Consider the following 21,344-nt stretch of genomic DNA (forward strand, 5'->3'; position numbering starts at 1 on the left):
TCCCACCCGCACTGAACTCCGCACTCCATAACCCTCCGTAACCCCCTAACGATTTAGGGGCCTGAAGACCTTCCTCTTCGACCGCCACCTACGGTCACCTCCCCCCTCCCCCTCCCCCCGGCCCGGCCTCCACCACCGTTAAGCGCTCCGAGGCGCCTGCCAGCCGCGGCTGAGCGGAAGCCATCGCGTCCCTCACCCGCTCCCCTCATCCTCGTGGCCCTCACGTTGGGGCCCCTCGACAGCCCGCGAAGCGCGGCGCGAAGGGGGGGGGGGGGTGGCAGTTGACGTACATAGGCGCTGTGCGTGCGCGCGGCGCGAAGGGTGGGGGGGGGGGGTGGCAGTTGACGTACATAGGCGCTGTGCGTGCGTGCGTGCGCGCGCGCGTGGCGCGAAGGCGGTGACCGTTGACGTACGGGCGCTGTGCGTGCGCGAGGGGAGGGCGGGAGGAAGAAAGGAAGGAAGGAGGAGGGAGGCGGCGGCGGCACCAGGAGCTGCGCGAGGCTCCGCGCTCGCGCTCTCTCACTGACTCACTCACTCACTCACTCACTCGCCCTCCCCTCCTCCCTCCCCTCCCGCTTAGTCTGTCGGTCGGTCTCTCACGGTCGCAGAAGGGGGTGGGGGCTCGAGGTTGGTTCGCCGTCGGGGGGTCCGGGCGGCCATGGGGAAAGTTCAGGAGTTGAGCATCACTTTGAAGAACAGCAAAGTGGTGTACGGGCCCGGGGAGTTCATCTCGGGGGAGGTGGGCTTCAAGCTGGCGGCCCACCTCAACTTCAGAGGTGAGTGACACGGGGAGAGGCTCCCGCGGCTTCAACTTCCTGTGGCCTGGGCTTCGCTATCTCCCTCCCACCCGACTTGTCCCAAGGCCTTAAGGAAGAGTAAAGAGGGCAAAGTGGATGGGTGGGAGAGTAACTACTCCGCCCCCCCCCCCATCCAAACCCCCCTCCCAACCTCCGCCCCCAAACTACTCCCCCCTCCCAACCACTCCCCCCCACCAACCGCTCCCCCCCCCACCAACCCAAACCCCCCCCTCCCAACTCCCCCCTCCCAACCCCCCCCCCCAAAACCAACTCCCCCCTCCCAACCCCCCCCCCCAAAACCAACTCCCCCCTCCCAACCCCCCCCCCCCAAAACCAACTCCCCCCAACACCCCCCCAACTCCCCCTCCCAACCCCCCCCCCCAACCCCCCCCCAACCCCCCCCCTCAAAACCAACCCACCCCTCCCAACCAACTCCTGCCCACAAGCTTGTGTGTCTGCGACGGTACGTGTGAGGTTGGTGGGGGGGGTGGGGAGAGGGAGAAGAGAGAAAGAGAAGGACTACAGATCAGAAGGGAATGGGGGAGAGAAGGAGGAAGCAGAAGTGGGGATGAAAAGGGAATAAAGAGGTGATTGGGGCAGCATTGAAAGGAGATGTTCTCAAACACACACACACACACACAACACTGAGCAATGAAGAGCCAACGGGCACAGCTGCAAGATAACTGGGAAAAGCAGGAGTAATAATAATAACAATAATAATCCTTGTATTTGACATAGCGCCTTATCCTGTGGTTGAGAGGTCTCAAAGCGCTTCACAGGATACACTGTAAAGTGAGTTGACTGTGTACTTTGTGGCAAGTAAGTGCAGTTATGGAATTTTTTTAGGGGAATCTGAGGAGAGATTAAAGGGAGTTCAAGGGGAAGGAGGGAGAGAAGCGCACAGTTGTTTATTTTAAAGTATTTCGTAAACATTGCGTGCATTTAAAGTGGCTATCTGAGGCAGATTAACAGGGCTAACTGCAAATTATCTGCAGTATTTCTGTACTTCTTTTTAGAACAATGAGCTTTTAACCCACTTGGATGAATAATGGGTGCCTCGGAGTGATTATAAAGCTGTAATCGCCTTTGTTTCAGATGATATTATTAAGACAGGTTGAATGTTGTATAAAGTTTCCTGAACTCTCTGATTACAGCCTTGAAATCACTCTGGTTACATTCTCTCTCTCTGCTCCTCCAGCATGTTGGATTTATCACTTTGTTGTCAGCTGCCATGTACCCTGTGCTTTGGATGTAGGATAGTGCAACGGGAAAGGATTAATGGTCTTGCTATAATCACTGCCAGTTTTATTCAGTGGTAATCACTTGATCGCTAGGAGATAAAAGATTGTATATTGCAGGGGTGTCAAACTCAGCTGGCCACAAGGTTCATTTAAGTTAACACTATTCACTTGGTGGGCTGCATCATTTTTTTAAAAAAGTTGCATGTGCAGTGTGTCATTGTGCTTTTGTATGTTATAATCTTTCATTAACAGCAACCGTTGCAGATGTGTTGTCTTGGCGTACCATTCAGTGAAAAATTAACCTTCTGTCCAATGATCTTGAAATATCCTGCTCCTCCTGCACCTTTCGCTTCCGTGACATCTCAAACTACGTTTTGACAACTTATTTCAAATTTAATACAAAGTAAAAGAAATTTTTAATATGACTTTGCTTCGCTATACTACTCAATGTTAGGAGTGCGCCTTTACATGTGTATGGGAGCAAATGTATTCTGTACGCCATCTGATTGGCTATTTTTACTAACCCTGTGAGCTGTTATTGGCTTAATGGCAATGTTACTTATGCAATGCAGAATGCACAGGTATTAATATATGCCTTATATTAAAAAGAGGAGGGTTGTTTAAAGAAAAAGTATAGTACAGTGTATGAACTCGATTTTAGAAACTAATTGACGTGCCGCCAAATATCACCCCATGGTCCGCCAGTATGGTTGATACTCTTGGTATATTGTGGATTTACTGCCATTGGGTCACTTACTGTTGATGCAGTCAGAGTTTCCGTTGGTCGACAACAACAACAACTTGCACTTATATAGTGCCCTCCATGCCGGATAGAGTCTCAGAGCGCTTGTAGTCAAACAACAAGAACAAAGTTTGAATTGCTGATCTCTAAGATTGTTGCTGTCCCTTCAGAATTGTGATACATTTTTAGCTGTATTTTATTGTGGGATATGATTAAGAATATCGGTGGATTGGGATGAGGAGTTATGGAAGAATGCACTGTCCTCCATACAATTTCATTTTAACAAGTTGTGTTGGGGAAAATGGTAGCATACTAGCTTTAGCAGAAATTGTACTTATGTAATTTAAGAAGTTGCAGTGTCCAAATGAGCAGGATAGAATTGTGTAGCACTTAGCAGAACATGTAGGGAGGGCTTGGTGTTTCTAAGCTGTTTACTTTTCTCAATGATTGCGTAATAGGAATATGCCCCTAACCTCTGTAACCCAAGTATGTATGTATGACACAACATCTGAAACACTTCCCCCCCCACCCATCTTATCCCTGTTATGTCAAAATTCTGCCTCAAAATGTACCTCTTCAAAGGTGCTATTATCATCTTCTCTATCCTCCCCTCACTCCCTTAGATGGTATCTGATCCCATCCCTTGTAAAGTGCTTGAAAGTGTGCTGTATAAATGCACGTTGTTGTTTATTGCATATTAGTAGACTTTAGACATTAAAGGAAGTAAACATTTTAAAGTACATTATGCTTCAACTGCAATGCTTGGTTGATTACCTGTGACAGATCCAATGTCATGTCTGCGGGATGGCAATCTAGTCAACTGTGGGGAACATCACAGCTGAACGCAATCCTTCACACTGGTGCACATTTTCTCGCAGGGGGCCCTAGATATCCATCAGCAGCAGGAACTCTAACTAATTAACAGTAGAGACAAGTATTTGAACCCATGACACACATTTCTACTAAGAGAGTTCAAAGTATTGTTGAGACTTGTTTGACAGGCATATAAATCTAGAGGATCAATATAAAATTTGCCAGATACACAATAATGGCATTCTTTTGTAGATTTTCAGGATGATGAATATCATTTGTAAATTCAGTGCAAAGTTCCAATGTTTAAAAATACTTTGAAGGCATCATATCTTTCTTCAAAAGTTGCAAAAGCAATTTTTTTAAAGCACATTGAATTCATTGCCCACTATTTCAAGAAAGCTGTGAGGCAGCAATGAATAAGGCAGACAGGATGCTGGGCTCTACTGCTAATTTAGTTGAGTTTGGATACCCAGAAGTCATAGTCGGACTGTTTGGTCTTCTGTTCAGCCTTAGAAGAATGACCCCATGATCTAATAGAATGGCGAGACAAGCTTGGAGGGCTGAATGGCCTGTTCCTATGAACTATTAGAAAAATTAGGGCTCTTCAGCCTTGAAAGACGATGACTCCGTGGGACCTTATTGAGATGCTTAATATTTTCAATGGGATTGAAAAACTAAACCCAGAACAATACTTCAAGATACACCAAGATAATAGAACAAAAGGACATGGGTTTAGAGTTGTAAAGGGCAATTTCAGGACAGATACCAGGTAAAAATAAAATTGAACAAAAATAGCTCAGGTTATGTATATATATAATATATTACATTGTATATATTACATGATGTGTGTGTGTATATATATATATATATATATATATGGTTCCAAACTTCCTCTCTCAAACAAAAAGATTGTTGAAACTTTTATTTAATAAAGTTCTCTTGGAACTTTTTCTTTTGAAATACAATGGCATAGTTTGAGTGGTCAGTCTCTTTAATTTAAACAGTGCCAAATGGAACTCCCACAGGGGCATAGAATGAAGGAAAATTCTGTGCACATTTATTGGTTAGTAATTAACCTAAGGTGGATTGAGGTTTTTTTAAAAAAAGATTTCTGAGTGGGATGTTGACCTTTTTATAAAAATTTGATTTTTTCTGGAGCAGTCAACGGTAACCTTGATGAAAGTTAGTCCACACTGGAGGCAAAGTATGAATTGACTATTGTTGGTATGTCAGGTCATGCATTTCAGTTAATGAATTACAAAATTGCACCATAATGAATCCAGAGGTTTTGCATTAAAGGCTCAAATAAATCTACCAGAAACACCAGTACAAAGGATCCCCTGTTTTACGGGTATAGTATGCAATATTTGCCAGTTGCAGTGCTAAACACTGCGCATAAAAGAAGTCGATGGTGAACCAGTTGAACAAGTTTAAATATCTTGTGCTGCAAACTATTTAGTGTTCCTATCAATGTAACTGAGTTACTGGATGTGCGGTTTTTGGGAGATGCCAAGTTGAGGAGTGAGTGGGAAGGGGTGGGGCGGTGGAGGAAGAGGTTTATTTTCTGTCACTTTAGTGCTGTTGGCAAAAGTAAAATATGGCTTTACAGAAAATATGGCTGTGGGTGTGTTAACTTTTCTTACCATTTGCCTCTCACTCTAGCTGTAAAAGTGAACTGCATTGGATCTTGCGGTGTGTCCAACAAAGCAAATGACACAGTATGGCAGGCAGAGGAGCAGTATTTCAGCAGTACACTTGTTGTCGCAGAAAAAGGTAAGAAATTACATTATCCAACCTCCCCTTCATGAAACCCAATTTTGAAATATTGGCTGTCAGCTTGAAGAGGTTGAGCATCTTATTGAAGCAGTACTTGAAATGGAAAAGGAGTGTTTCAAACATCATATTACGTTTTTTGTTTTGGCCTGGAATTGACTGTTAAATCAGTTCTTTTCAGTTTTTTGTTTATGATGTTTACATGGTGTTGAAGTACTAACTGCAGGCCTGGTGGCACTTCAATGGACTCTTCTTGTAGACTCTCTTTGGGCTATTTCTCTGCTCAGGGTGTCAACTCTAGGTCCACCAATAGAATCATTGCAGCAAATTGTGAAATGACTGAACCGAAATCAAGCAGTGAGTTTGCAGATTAAAGATTCACTAATCCACATTGAATCATTAACCAATAATGTTTTTTGTTGTTGGTGGCCTTGAAACAGTGGTACAGAATGTATTTAGGGAATGACATAAAAGGTCCTGTGAAATGGGGAATTAATAATAGAACACGATTGATTGAAAATACTTGGCCAAATTGATGCATTTAGCCATAGTGACTTTCTATTTATAGAAATAAAATATATTTACAATTTACAGCAACTAAGATTAGATAGGGTTTTACTGATGGGAAGAATGTAATTTTTATCTTCTGTCCTCTTACTCACTACACCCCCCCGCCCACCACCACCATCTGAAACCAATGACCTCGGTGGGCCATAGCTGATCAGCAGACCTGGGTACCTTATCCAATCAGCTGGCCATTCTTCTGGAGCCCAGACAGTAATTTTTTTCCAACATGATACTGTATAAGGAATTGTTTTACTTCCTGTTATGTCATGGGAGCGCTGCCATTTCATCTCTGCTTCCTCATTTGCTGCTCCAATTAAATTAGTTATGGAGAGAGCCATGGGTGTTCAATTATTTTAGCAGAGAGCCAACTAAACACCAGGAAAACATAGTCAGTTTAATACCGTTTCTATAAAGATTTTACCAGAATACTAGAATATTTTCTATTATGGTTAATCATATAATATGAAAGATTTGCAAGCAGTATAATGTTTATTTTAGTTTTCAGTTGAAAAGAACATGTTGAGGTTCCATTTCTAATAAGTTTGGCAAATGTTTAAGTGAAAGCGCAATGGAGCTTTATACTAAAACTGCCTTTGAAAAGGGGATTTGTTTAGTTATTTTGCCTTTCTCAGTTCCTTCAGTGTTTCTGTATTGACTGGTGTGATTTTAACAAGAATGTAGTGATGTATTTGTGCAGCATCAAGTTGATAAGCATTGATTTATTTATGAAGCACTAACACTGCAACAAAGCATCACGTTAGGGGTATAATCTTCAGTTGGTCTATAAATGGCTGGCTGTAAGCGGGGTGTGGGAGTCCACAGTGCACTAATTAAGTTTTCTCCAATGAACATGCTCTGCTCTGAAGGATATAAAACAAAAGGTGCACAGAAGATCATGTGAGTGGGAATTTAGGCAAATCTGTGCTATTTGGATATTTGTGTTTACAGTATGAAGGGAACTCACTAAATTAAGAGGCTCTGTTCTTTGTTCAAACCTAATGCAAATTGAAAAGGGGAGATTGAATACAAATCATTTTTTTAAAAAAAGTTCTTCCTCATAAGTTTAACTTCTATATGAACTATGGGATTTATTCACCAGGCACAGAAAAAACATTACCTGAAGGCATAATGAAATTAGCTCCTTTGTTTAGTCATTTTATTCGAGTGATCTTCCCTGTGCTGATGGATGTAAACTCACTTAGAACCACATGCTGAGTTCTTTTGTTATCATCATTAGCAGCAGCCTTGACTGTTGTCCATACATATAAGATCATTTTATTTCTATGCTTGTGATAAATTTTTGTATTGTTTATTATAGTTTGTGGGTGTACAGTTTTCATGTGAGCTTAGCTTGGTTTGTAGCATTGTGGCCTCTGAGTTAGTAGGTTGAGTTCAAGCACCAAATCATATCTGGGTTGCCACTCTACTGCAGGGCTGGAGGGATCATTTGCATTGTCAAAGATGTCATCCCTCTAATGAGATTTTAATTTGAGATATGCCCGTCTGGGTGATCATTATCTATGACACTATTCAAAACGAGAAGGAAGTTTCTCTTGATGTTCATCAAGTGTACAAACTCAGCCAATGATCTTCCAGATAAATAGAAGTTACTGGGAACACACAGCAGGTCAGGCAGCATCTATGGAGAAATCGGGTCCACGGCCCTTTGTCAGAACCGAGTTCTGACAAAGGGTCGTGGACCTGAAACCTTGACTTGCTTTTCTTTCTCCAAAGATGCTGCCTGACCTTCTGTTTTTGTTTCAGATTTCCAGCATCTGCAGTATTATGCGTTTTGTTTCCAGATAAATAGGTTTGCTTCCTCGCCATCTGTGGGACAGTGCCAGACATGAATTGGCTGATGCATTTGTTTACAAATATAGTTAACTCTACAGCGATTCCATGTGAAACGTGTTGAGATGTTTCATTTTTTAGGCATTCTATCACTGAATTTTGATCAAGTGCTATCTTCCTTCCATCTTTTACACCTGTGTAATGTGAGACATTCTGACTGACTTTGGGCTGGTCTTTGGTTTGTTAGAAGTTACATCCAATCTGTTTACAATATTCTATTGTGATTTCCTCAGAACAATGGTCAGAAAACTGCCCAAAGTCTGCATATCCAATTATGTAGAAATGAAAATTTCAACGTTACTTATGAGCTTCTAAAATAAACTATGCAACTGCCTCTCATGGAGAAAACTGTCTAAGTAAATGCTTCTAACTGAGAGTGAATCAGAAAACCTAAACAAATCTTTTCGAACACGCCCATTCAGTTTGGTGCATGATTTGCATTACAACAACAACAACAACAAGATTCCATTTATAGAGCGCCTTTCACGTCAGGAGGACGTCCCAAGGCGCTGCACAGTTGGGTCATGACCCGAGCAGGGGGGAAATGGTCAGGGTGAGGGGAGGGAAAGGAGGGAGAGAGGAGGGGGGAAATGGTCAGGGTGAGGGGAGGGAAGGGAGGGAGCGAGGAGGGGGAAGAGAGTCGAGAGGGGAGCTGAAGGCACGGTCAAAGAGAATGCCTTTTGGTCCAGGAGAGGGCCAGAACGTTAGGCAACATTGATAGTCAGGGACCAGGGGAAAACAGTTTTCTCTCCTCACCCCTACATGCAGAATGCTTGTTTGCTTAAATCCAGAAACTGCTCTGAAAAAGGGCAGAAAAACACAATGTTCTATTTCCATGACTTTGCAGGTCCCCAAACACACAGGAAACACTCTGTTGAGCTGATTTGACTTGTGTTGTAAGAAATGTTATCCAGGTCAAGAGAGTATTTTGTTGCACATGATTTTCCTGTTTTTTTTATTCCTTGAGAACTTGACATTGATGATAATTGTATTTAAGATACTTCAGGGATTGCATCTGGGAAACCGGCATATCTGACTTCCAAAGGCATGTACGTTTTATGTGATTCTTGAACCTGCCTGAAAGATTAGGTTTAAAAATAGCTTTCATCAGTAGCTGATTTACTCTCATTACCATTGCCTTCATGTTAACAATCAGGGTATATTCACCAATGTCAATTTTTTGTAATATTTCAAAGAAAGATTTTAATTTTGTGACTGAAATTTAGGTTTTAGACATCTGTGCGCAACTAATTATTTTGTTAGTGCGAATATTGTAACTGGCAATTATTTTATAATTAAAATATTTTACTGGGAATCTGTAAACCCGATTCCCTGTTATGTACATTTAATGTATTTTAGATATTGCATCGAGTATTTTCATTGCATGAATATTTTAGTGGTGGTCACTCAATGTTGGTTAGGTGTTAGATGTCTCGAAGACACGGTGGGGCGCTTTATCAAGTGCAAGGATTATTATTGTGGAGTCCTGTAGCTTAGTGGTTAGAGCACTCGCCTCGCAAGCAAGAGACCTGGGTTCGATTCCCGGCAGGGTGAAACATTTGGCAAGTTTCCTTACTCCACACGCCTCCATTTACCTAGCAGTAAGTAGGAACCCGGTTGTTAGTTAATTGGCAGATCGCTTTTCCAGGGTTAATAATTCCTTCAAACAAAAATAATAATTTGGTCCCTCAATCCACGACTGTTTGAGGGACATTGCTGTATGCAATTGGCTGTCGCGTTTCACCCACAAAATATACAATCTTACAGTGTATTCTGTGAAGCGCTTTGAGACGTCTCAAAGACGTGATAAGGCGTTATATCAAATGCAAGGATTGTTATTATTATTCACCCACATAAGTGGTGGAAACAAGGGTATGCACATTTTCATATGCATATTTTCCTAATCAAAACTTTATGAAAGCCCTTATATAGTAAAATTTGCTGATCAATCAGATTATAAGTAATCCTCGCAGTGTTCATTTACAAGTGGTTCTGTTTGCTTAACATGGCTTATTGTGTGAAAAGCAGAAACTGGTAACCCCTTCCCCAAAAAATAGCAATTGGATAGACACAGAATTTAGCTATGCAGTGGCTTGTTGTAAATATCTTCTCCCCCAACAAACCATAAAAGAAAATTTACAATACTCAGAAAAAAGAAGCATACGTATATAAAAATCCAAGTTTCCATTTTCTGTCTTTTTAAATTAGAATATATTTCCTTAATGGATGTCCCATATGTTAGATGCAGTGTTGCCTTTGGCATTTTCTTGGCTTGGTTTTCAGACCATTCTGGTACTTGAAGATGAGGTAATGCTTAACTCTTGTGTTTTCATTATCTTAACTGCATTTAGCGTAAACATTTAATATTGCAACACAATTGATACACATTTTACTGTTGAATTAAAATGAATTAAAACATATTAACAAATGCTTTGAGGATTAGACATTGCCTACAGGTCAATTTTTACTTTATGTAATCAGAAGTGTGATTTTCTTAAAAACAAAACAAAATGTAAAACATTTAAGAAATAATACAAGAATCATTCTTGTTACAACAGCTTTGCAGTGTCCTGGTAAAATGGTGTTACATTGTAAGTTGCCCAAAAATGTCATAGTGGAAAAAAATCTTATTAAAATAACATTTTAAATTCATTGTTTTATTTTATTTCTATCTGCACAGCGTCTTTGTCAGCTGGGGAATACACGTATCCATTCCAGTTTCTCCTTCCAGGTAAGCTAATGTTTACAAGATGTGGGATGTTGATCTTGAGATTGCAAAACATATCAGACCCAGCAATCAGCTGATAATTGTGCAGTCTGTCCAGATTTGCTCTTGTCTTGTTCCTTAAACAACAGAGTTAGGTGTGCTTAAAGCAGGGCCACTACACACTCTAGGTTATTGACAACACACAAGAGTCCTATTGATCTTCTGTTCTCTTTCCTGTTCTTTCTTCACTCCCCCTCCCCTCCCCCAGCTATTCCAGATACTATTTTTAGTGCAATAGAGTGGTTATATACTAACTTTCACCACAAATGTCACAATGTGGGGGGTAGGCATGGGGGGGACTATTAATCTAACCTTTTAGATTCATCAGCTTTTTTCAGACGTAGAATGTCGGTGCCCTTTTGGACTTGCAAGCACAGCTATTAAGCATTGCCCTTTATTGGTAAACATCAGGTAGAAATGTTGGCAAATCTGCAACCATACCTTCAGATAAACCCTGACATCATTCTTTCAGTGCCTTGGAAGCTATTTCTTTGTGCCAGAAGATATTTTTCCACCAGTTCAAGATTCAGACAAGGAGGACATGCCAAAAACAATGTTCCTAATGGTAATCCTTCTTTAAAAAAAAGTCCCATCAACCACACATTAGTGCTCCTCACCTGCTAGATTATATAATCATTGAACATAAACTTTTTTTTACACCTTTGAATGTAAGGAACATTTCATTCCTTCAAGCAATAAATTTTGTGCTGGAAGCAAGTTACCTCCTGTAGTAATGGTTTGGGGTCTTCAAAAGGGATACTGGGTGCTTTTATAAGTCCTTGAGGAAATACCCTGCAAGTTGGTTCCCCAGCTGACAGAGACAGAAAGTATTTAATGTTCACATTTTTCTTTATAAAGTCCGATTTCCCTTTCACTGTATTTATTTCTTCCTCCTTCCCTTCACCCTCTACTAATAGCAATAAAAGAAAGACTTCTGGTGGTTTGTATATAGCAATTCTGCGGTTAATGCTATTCGCTCCCCCCCCCACCCCCCCGCATTACATTGAGGTAAACGCATTCTGAACGTTGTTGTTTCTATTCTACCTGACAGTACAACTGAGATGGAAACTAGTTTGAATTACATATTTAAGATAACTTTAGAAGGGGGATGCATAAAAGAACCTAGTAAATATTTAACCCCTGCTGGGGTCTCTCTTCCTCCATTACCTGACTTTATGCCATGGTTTTGCAGAACTAACCATGACGTGGTTAGCATGTGTTCCCCTTCTCTTTTTAGACAGATGGCACCTAAACCAAAAGCCGCCTGACCTAAAACCAGAATTAGCACTTGCGGAGATGCTTGGGAGAATGTGCATCTGCACCGAGACCGGCTACAGTATTGCCGAGAGAAACACTTTGGTGTCCTTTATTTATTGGATTATGTCAAATTACTTTGAAATGGAATACCACTTGTAGAGTATATTAAGGTATTGAACTAGCCTGTGAGTAAAATATGTGCTTTTTTTCTTTTAAGCAACTGCTCCGACTTCATTTGAAGGTCCCTTTGGGAAGATAAGTTATCGCATTAGAGCTACAGTTGAAACTCCTCGCTTCTCAAAAGATTACAAAGCTGAGAAAGTGTTTTACATTCTTAATCTGCTCAACCTAAATGAGATCAATGACATTGAGGTGAGAACAATTTGCTTGGTTTGGCATAAGGGAATGATACTATGAGCTTCACTTTTTTAATATAGACTGATAGAGTAACAGCGACTGTAATGTAGAAATGTTTCTCAAGCAATTGTTTTGTTAAAGGCTGCTTTTGAAAACTAAGCCTTCAGAAAAGCCTGCATTTATTGACACAAATTGAGTTGTCCTTTTAAAGTCAACTTTATTATAGTTAAATGACCAAATATTGTCTCCCATTACTGAAAAATGCATGCTAGTTTAAAACAAATCGTTTGGATCCACTCTTAAGTTGACAATCATTGTATGTATTAATGTTACTATGTTCTCTGTTGTCCTGCCTCATTCATCCCTTCCTCATTCAAGTTGTCCTAATTAACAAAACTCCCTCATCCAAATTCACCACAACAAATACAGATAAATTGACCAACCCATCTTGTGGATATTGCTGGTGCAAATTAACTGCCACATTTGCTCTATAAAAACATTCCCTTAATTTCTAATTCATTTGCAAACAGCATTGGGACCATCACCCTAAGCAAAAAGTGTTGTATAAATTCAAACTGTTTTGTAAAAGACTGCATATCTTACAAATCTTTTACATTCCTGCATTTAGAATTTGTCTTTTTGATCTGCAATATAAACAGAATAGTTTTGCAAAGGGGAAGGGAGAAGTGTTTGAATCACAGACGAGTCTGAAGCTGACTCCCTTCCTGTTTCTGTATGCATTGTCACTTTTCAGCAGTTTTAGAGGATTTGTCTTTGCTCGTAGGTTTTTGAATTTAATGTACAATGGGGCCAAATATAAAGTAAGTCAATATTCTTGCCAACATGTTTTAAGTGTATTTATGGGTAGGTTCATGTCCAAGTGTAAATTTTAAATCAAAAAATGCATATGGGTTATCAAGCAGCAGATTTGCAGGTTGCTGGGAGGTAATTAGGGTAGCAGCAGTCATTGCTTTGACTCCTGCAGTAAATTGAGTTTTTGGGAAAACATTTCTGTAGCAAATGAGACATATCGAACATTCAATCAGTCTGTGCTCCAACTGAGGTATGAGCCAACTTCGACTTGAACTCTTTAAATTCTGCTGTGTGCTAATTTGCTGGCAATTTTGAACTAAATGCTCCTTCAAATGCTGCACAACCAATCTGAACAAAGCTGTTCTCTGTTTGCTCCTGGCCATTGCCACTTGTTCCTGGTACCTGAACAGTCAGCAGCAAAGGATACGGCATCAAATAGACTTTGCTCCCTGCAAGAATTCTTTGAATTTTTTTCACAGTTGCTGCTACCTCACTCTGATTGGACTTTGCTGCCCCTTTAATAGGTGAATTTTATTAATGTGTTATCTGCACAGCTGCAAAAGAAATTAAGCAACTTGAAGTTAATGTGGAAATTAGCTATAATTGCAAAATCATGACTCAGCGGTAAGGTGGATAAGGTACATACTACTGTAGCCTTTGAAAAACTGCTAATTACAGTATTCTGATTGTGAGATCAGGCCCTCAAATGTGCCTTTGTCCCATTTAATATTTACTTTACAGTTATTTTTGCTGGGAACAAGATTGTAATCAGTAATCTAGAGAATAATGGGTGTACATGTGCAGTTCAGATCTAATCACAGGAAGTCAACCTCCTAGCTACTGGGCAAGAAACTACAAAAGCAACAACAAATTGCATTTATGTAGCGCCTTTCCTGTCAGGCCAATAAAATTACAAAGGGTCTCTTACAGGAAGGCACAACTTTGTAGTTAGAGAAATGATAGGATAATTAACAACACCAGATTGCATTTATATAGTTCTGACGAAGAGTCGTGGACCCGAATCGTTGACTCACTTTCCTTTCTCCATGGATGCTGCCTGACCTGCTGAGTGTTCCCAGTGAATTCTGTTTTTGTTTTGCATTTATATAGTGCCATTCCTGTTGGGAGGACATCCCAAGGCATTGGACAGTCGAATGCTTGCACCCGAGCTGGGGATTGGATTCAAGAGGGGTGGGAAGGGGGTGCAAGGGGAATGGGAGTGGGAAGATGACCAAAGGCAAGGTTAAAGAGTAAGGTCCCCTGAAGAGTAATGGACCCTGAAGAAGACAAAACAAAGGGACTGTGGCATGCAGTTACAGAGGGTGGGAGTAGAAAGGTTGAAGTCCTGACTGCCATGTCCCGACTGGTGGAATGGGCCTGGTGAGGGGCATGAAGCAGGCCTGCGACGCAGAGGGATTGGGTGTGTTGGTAAAGTTTTAGCAGGTTGCAGAGGTAGAGTGGGACATGACTGGAGGGCTTTAAAAGTGAAGATGAGGATCGCATGTTGGGGAGGAGAATCTGTACAGAAATACAGATATGTACGTTGCCATATTAAGGTCTGTGCCAATAAGTTAAATTATTTCCCTGAAAATATTGTCCTCTGATCTTAAAGTGAAGTACAAATTGAATTAAGCTAAAGGTTTTACTTCTGCATATTGGCACAGAACTGCCTTCAGTAATGACCCTAACCCTCTCCTCCAAAAAAAGCAGGCCCTGATCTTCAAAAGCATTATACGTGCAGTATATACACAAGCCTATCTGCTTGTGAAGTAGATTACTTACATTGATTTTTAAATGATGTTTGTTTTTGTTTACAGCAACCGAATGTCATGCATGTGAATAAGAAGTTCAGCTACATGCTTGTGAAGAGTGGGACTGCGTCTTTAACAGTGAGCACTGACCTTAAAGGCTACACTTCAGGACAGATCATACAGCTGACTACAGCTATCCAAAACCAGTCTGGGAAAGACTTGGGTAACATTGTGGCCAGTCTCATCCAGGTAATTTTAAGGAAGATCTAAGATTACTGCAGTTTTGAGGTTTTCATCCAGTTAAGCGACATGTATTGAACTGACAAACCTTCAAATAACCTGGGAATCTTTGACTATCTTTTTTTTTGTAACTCGTATTTCATGAAGACATTGCAGGAATTAGTTGACTGCACAAGTATGGAGCTTCTCGGTGAATAAAGAGCAATTCATTCAGGATAAACTAGGATCATGGCATCTAAAGTTTGTTAACTTACAAGGAACCACAGTACTTTAGAAAATGAAGGAAGCGTTTGATTAATATTCAAACAATTAAACTGCCCTACATTTGTCTCTAAACAAGGTGTGCCTTGCAAAGCCTTATTAAACTGGAGCATTTGAAATTCGATAAGCATCCATTTGACGACCAGTCAGGTTTCTCACAGTTTAGCTCACAGCCCATTTTTAATTCATATTTCAGTTCAACCATTTTGCGTATATGTATGTTGGCTTCCAAAATACATTGCTAGTTCCTCAAAAACTTGATTTCAAAATCTCTTAAATTTGCATGGGGGCTGATGTTCAGTGCACTGATAAAATGTAGGAGACCTTTCTCGAGAATGTCATTTAGCATTAATTGTCTGACATTCTGATTCAGATTAACATTCGAATGTGACTTCTGATGCTCACAATAAAGGGTTATAGGAAGTAAAACACACCGATCTTCATGGAACGACATTGATTTACTGATCTATTTCTCTACCTCTCTTGTTGTGCTCCCCTTGCCTGCCTCCTCTCCCCTGCAGAAGTAGGAATGAGGAATGTCAGCTGAATTGCAGGCAGTTTTCAGAATTTATACCTTTTAGAATGTGTGTTTCAGTGTTGGAAATATTAATTTACCTGACTGATTTGCAAGGAAAGGGTTAAGATTTCCTGTAAAGCACAATGAAAAGTTTCCTCCATTTACAGCAATTTTCCTCCATTTACAGCTCATTATGCTGAACCAATACGTGTGGCTAAATTTACAGTAAATTGCGTGAGCTGAGAGTTTCCAGTCAAATGAGAACAATTCTGAAATGTTAATTTCCAACTCTCTTGAATAGTAATTGTCTTGCTATCATGTTATGTAGAGCTGCTACTGTATGTGCTTTGTATCCTTCCTTCTCTTTCCCTGCCTCCCACAGAAAACATGACTTGTAACGAGTGCAGTTATGCATTTTAGCATGAGAGAATTAATTGAAAATATGCACGTGAATAATTCAATGATTGAGCAGGAATTACAACAGAAACTTGCATTCATATCGGGTATAGGATAATGTCTTGGGTAATGTCTCGGATCACCTTACAAGGGTGGGGTTGGCACCAAGCAAAGAAGGGGGAACTATGAGGTGGTCATAGGCGTATGAAGGGGTAGGAGCAACTTAGAGCTTTAATTCCAGAGTATGTTGGAAAGAGCCAAGGCTTGGAACCCCAGAATGTGTCATCAGCAGTATCCTGGAGTAATGCTGACTCGCCTGGTTCAGGATCCAGACTACTATGAGAGTTACAGAGGATTAACAGTTAACACTAACATAACACATATTAAACAACTAGATTATTGCAATATCAGAGCTGTCAGTTAGAGCGGTGAAAGTGATGTTTTCTGCTCTTCGCTGCAAACTCTTTTGTTCTGCTTCTCAGAATTGTTGTGTACAAAACTGCACAAAATCTGCCTGCCGCAAACTGGTTCACCTTGTAACCTACGAGGAAAATTGTAATGTTCTATAATTATTGGAAACATTGATGTATGTTTGATAAAAAGTTTGCAAGTTTCAAATCAACTAATCTTGTAGTATTTCACATTAACACGAGTTCTGTTTCCCTAATCAAAATGTGCCTTTTTTATTTCCCTTTCCTCTCTTCTCCCCCACTGTTACACATGATTGGTTGGATATAAGAAGCCATATCTTCTCGGATTTCAATGTTGTGGTCTCCTTCCATTGGCAGTTCTTAACTCTTGTCGATAAGAGCGTCAGATTTATCAAGTGATATTTCAGTGTATCGAATAATTGAGTGTCAAGTGGCCTCTCTGGTTCTTTTTCATTTGCTGCTTAACAAAGATTTTAAAATATGGATTCAATGTTACCTTTTACCGTCAATGGGCCATTTTTTTGTGTGTGCACTAGATTGTAGTATTTAATGTAATTGAAGGGAAAATTTCTGACTCTTAACTCATGTCACAGAAAGCGACCTATAAATCAAAGCGCGCCATCTATGACCTGCGAACAATCGCAGAAGTTGAAGGATCAGGAGTGAAGTCTTGGAAGCAAGCAGAATGGAGAGAGCAGATCATTGTGCCACCGTTACCTCAGTCATCTCTGCATGGTTGCAATCTAATACAAATTGATTACTTAATTCAGGTGAGTCTTCAGATTAAGAGGCAGAGTGGGGGGAATGTGGTCATGATAAGGTTTTACATCTTTAAATTTGAAATACTTTTGGAGAAAATAAAAGCGAGCTCCTTGCTTTTCTCATCTTGTTTCTTTTTTCTCCCCTTCCCGAAAATAATTGCACTGAACTTTTGCTGACTGTTAGCTCAAGACTGTTACCTGATTATTTAATGCAAAGCACTTTTAAGAATCGTGCCTCTGATTCCTGAGCCGATTGGTCTGTGTGAGTGAGACTGATCTGTGTGAGTGAGACTGAACATTGCAGCCTCATTCACGACCATCAGGCTATACTGGCCAGAACTCTTAACACATGCAGAGACCTGCATCTTGCCATATATTTTCTCTTCCTTTTACTGTGCCCTTTATAAATCCACTTCACTGTACATGTTTAGTTGATAGATGGAGCATGGGTAAACAATTGGGTTCCACTATAGAAGTCGCTGCCTACTAATAAAGTGATGTAGGCAACCATTGATATCATGTTGGATTCCACATGTGTGGAGGACTGTATGATGAAAATGTACCTTGGTTTGTTTTGCCAGGTTTCTATCCGATCGCCGGAGATATTAGTCAGTTTGCCAATTTATATTGGAAACATTGCCGTGAACAGTCCGCCACTTACTCCCTCCAGAGAACTCCAGTGTGCTTCACCCTTGGTCGTCCCCACAGCCCCTCCAGTTGAAGACGATAGTGCTAGTGGTCATCAGCCCATGGACCGTGTAGTTCTTCCAACCAAAAGCCACTCTCAGCAACAGACATCACCTCATGCATTCAGTTACACGTCTGGGATGAACTTGCCAGACTGTGAGAGTGGCACTGGTGGACATCTTCCGGGTCCCATGCTTTGTGTTTCAACTGGTGCTACAGTCCCTTACTATGCAGATGGCCCCGTGGTCACAGTTCCTTCTGAAAATACCTTGATCCTACCTCCTGAATATAGTTCAACATGGGGATATCCATACGGTAAGTTTGATTTGGTACTGCCATGGTTCAAACCAAGGCTACTGTTTAGCGTATTATTTTAACGGATCAGCAATGAAACAGTCGTAATAAATATGATTATGAGTTTCCATCTTTCTTTACATTATCCTGAACTAAATCATAAGTGAATGTCGGTCTTATAACATAAAAAATGATTTTTTTTTACTTCTAACTCCCATGCCAGATCCACCCCCAACATATGAGGAGAGCTGCAGTAGTGCAAACTCCAGCATGAGCACAGGAAATTAAAGTGCTGATTCAAACCTTTGAAAGAAACTGAGGTAATACTACTCCTGTGCAGGAATGCCTTCTGAAGTTTTTTTTCAGGAAAACACAAGCAAACATTACAGCACTTCAGAAGAGTTTGGGATTGAAGATTGCAGGAATGTGTGATGTCTAGATGGATAGTTGAGCCACAAAAATCTTTTCAGCTAGCATTAATCTGTGATGAATGGAAGCCTGCACATGCTACCTATGAACTACTTTCACAGTGTCTTTGCTCAGACACTGACTGTTTTACTGTTGTGTACCACGCTTTTCGGGATGGTATCGACTCCGAATACCAAGTCAAGAATGTTAAAAGACCATGGATATAAATAAGTGCAGAATGCCTCCAACTTCACATAAATGCATTATCCTCTTAATGTTATGCGACAGCTGCACCTTAACCATAATTATGGGTGAATTGAATGACCTTTTCACAATCAGTCTCGTCGCTGAGTAGCCATGCCGCTAATACTGAAGGCTGCTCGCAGGCAACTCTGGGTGATTAAAAATCCAAGGTGCAGTAATGATTGCTCTTTAGAATGCGAGTTATAGAACTGGAAGGTCTTGTTCCAGATGTTGATGCAGAAAAGCAATCGTGACATGAGTCTAGCCGCACCTTTGCTCCGGTATTGATGGAATGATAAAGATAAGATTTGTCTGACGTAATAACCCGGACAGGGTTGTTGGCAGTTCATGGATGGAAGGAGTACTCATTATATGGCCCACAGACCAACTGACAGATCCACAGCTGCACTTCCCCGTTCTCCCTCACCTGCTCACACTCCTGATTTAGATCAGAAGCCCGATCCACTCTTGCACTCCAGATAAATACAGCACAGAAACATAAATGAAAAGCTTCTCATAGCGTTACAGGCCTTGGGATTCTCCAATAGAAGAGCCTTCCATGTTTTTAAAGGAGGCTGAGAAACTGAGTGCCTTGTACATCTAACAACTAGAGCTGACTCTGGATCCAATTAATGCGGGGCATTAGTATTTTTTATTAGTACTGAGCACTAATATCGCACAGTTACCTTAGTCCATCTGGATCTTTGACAAAATGTAATGAGTACCGCTGATTACATGGTAAACGTTCCACTTACTGATGAGAATAAATAAATCCAATATCCTTACAGTTTGAAGTGCTATTAAGTTGCACCTTTATACAATCGTGATTTCACAAGATGCTCTGTATAAATTGGAATATGTTTTGGTAACCGTGCGATGCATCTTTAATCTAGCACAACACACACAACAGGTATAAATTCCTGCCGAATATCTTTTTAATTACTATTCTCAAAGCCTTACTGAAACCAGCCCGGAGCCAAACTACTTGCTGAAAATGTTGACTTTGCAATTTTTNCTACTATTTGAAATGTTCAGGATTTTAAATTTTTTGTGTGCGTGTGCAAAATGTGTGAAATAATCTTGTTGAATCTCCATATAAGCACAGGTTGGGTTTGGAAAGATGCCTTGCTGGTTGAACTGAGATTCCTGCTTCTATGAAACTTAGCAATCTGCAGCAAGTGACTGCATTTATAATGGTTAAAATGCTGGAAAATGATTCTTAGCACACAGGAAGTGGAATTGCTAGTTTTGGTGACTGTATGTCCAAAACTGATTAAAACGGTAACATTATTCATGGTAATGCATAAAATCGAATTCTTACATTCTGCACTCAACAAAGTGTCTTCTGTCCAGGCTCTTAATGAACCCACAGATTGGGTGCGTTCAAGAGCGCAACTGGCTGTAGCTGCTAAACCTGTTCTGGAGTAGGAACTCTTTATCAGTTTGTTAGATAGTTTACAATAAAAGAGTTTGGAGGAGAAAGGGAAGGGAAAGACTTCTGGCAGAGCCATAGAAATTATAGGATTTTATTGGAGGGAAGTGGGGAATGGTGAGTATATTCAGGCACGCTCCTCACATTTACTGTATATACTGCACTATAATGTGCTCCTGCTGTTAAGGGACTTTGAAATAAGATATTGCAGTGTTTTTAATCCATGCCTATAATGCAGCACAATACTATATTCAAAAATGAAGTAGAATACACTGAATATCTAGGTGGCAATGCTGGTGGTTAATATGACTTGTAATGCTGCTATTTAGACATTAGTGGAGTCCTGTAGCTCAGTGGTTAGAGCACTCACTTCGCAAGCAAGAGACCTGGGTTCGATTCCAGCAGGGTGGTACCTTGGGCAAATTTCCTTGCTCCACAGACCTGATAAGAATCTCTGAAGAAAAAANGTAATAGTTTGGTCACTCAGTCCACGGCTGTTTATGGGACGCTGTACACAATTGGCTGCCACGTTTTGCCCACAAAAATAAAGTCAATTTACTTTATACAATATATTCTGTGAGACATCTCAAAGACGTGGAAAGTTCTATATTAAACGCACGGATTGTTATCTACATTTTGTTGGGAGGAGGGAAAAATCTTAAACTAACAGAGGGTTGTTTCTTTGACTGTATTTGAACTGACTTAAACAAGTTGTTTTTGCTTATGATTTTCTCAATAACTTTTAATCTCTTTAGTTCTAACCCGCTTGATTTTGTTTCAGAATTGTTGTCCTGTTTCTATGTATTATTTTATCCATGTATGAGTGTAGATTTATAAATATATTTTAACTAAAAGGGAGTGCAGGATAATAAAAATTAATGTGTTTCAGCACATTCCCATGCTTGGTAGAATTGTGGCATATTTAAGGACTTTGGCAACTCCCAT

General features: G+C 40.6%; 1 protein-coding gene across 1 annotated transcript; it reads left to right on the plus strand.

The window, feature by feature from the left end:
- Positions 1-611: 611 nt before the first annotated feature.
- arrdc1b (arrestin domain containing 1b) lies at positions 612-20,267 on the plus strand. The gene is made up of 8 exons (XM_007896238.2): positions 612-776; positions 5,256-5,366; positions 10,465-10,515; positions 12,026-12,180; positions 14,796-14,978; positions 17,168-17,344; positions 17,917-18,337; positions 18,540-20,267. Exons 1-8 carry the CDS (start codon positions 659-661, stop codon positions 18,602-18,604), a joined length of 1,281 nt encoding a protein of 426 aa, XP_007894429.1. The 5' UTR covers positions 612-658; the 3' UTR covers positions 18,605-20,267.
- Positions 20,268-21,344: the final 1,077 nt, after the last annotated feature.

Source organism: Callorhinchus milii, unplaced genomic scaffold (genome assembly GCF_018977255.1).
Source record: "Callorhinchus milii isolate IMCB2004 unplaced genomic scaffold, IMCB_Cmil_1.0 Scaffold8, whole genome shotgun sequence".
In the NCBI taxonomy this organism is placed as follows: domain Eukaryota; kingdom Metazoa; phylum Chordata; class Chondrichthyes; order Chimaeriformes; family Callorhinchidae; genus Callorhinchus; species Callorhinchus milii.

Excerpts from the sequence above, each read along its gene's own strand:
- arrdc1b (XM_007896238.2), top strand. The coding sequence starts at position 659 with ATGGGGAAAGTTCAGGAGTTGAGCATCACTTTGAAGAACAGCAAAGTG. Across the intron at positions 5,367-10,464 it reads ACTTGTTGTCGCAGAAAAAG|CGTCTTTGTCAGCTGGGGAA; the intron begins GTAAGAAATTAC and ends CTATCTGCACAG. Across the intron at positions 17,345-17,916 it reads AAATTGATTACTTAATTCAG|GTTTCTATCCGATCGCCGGA; the intron begins GTGAGTCTTCAG and ends TTGTTTTGCCAG.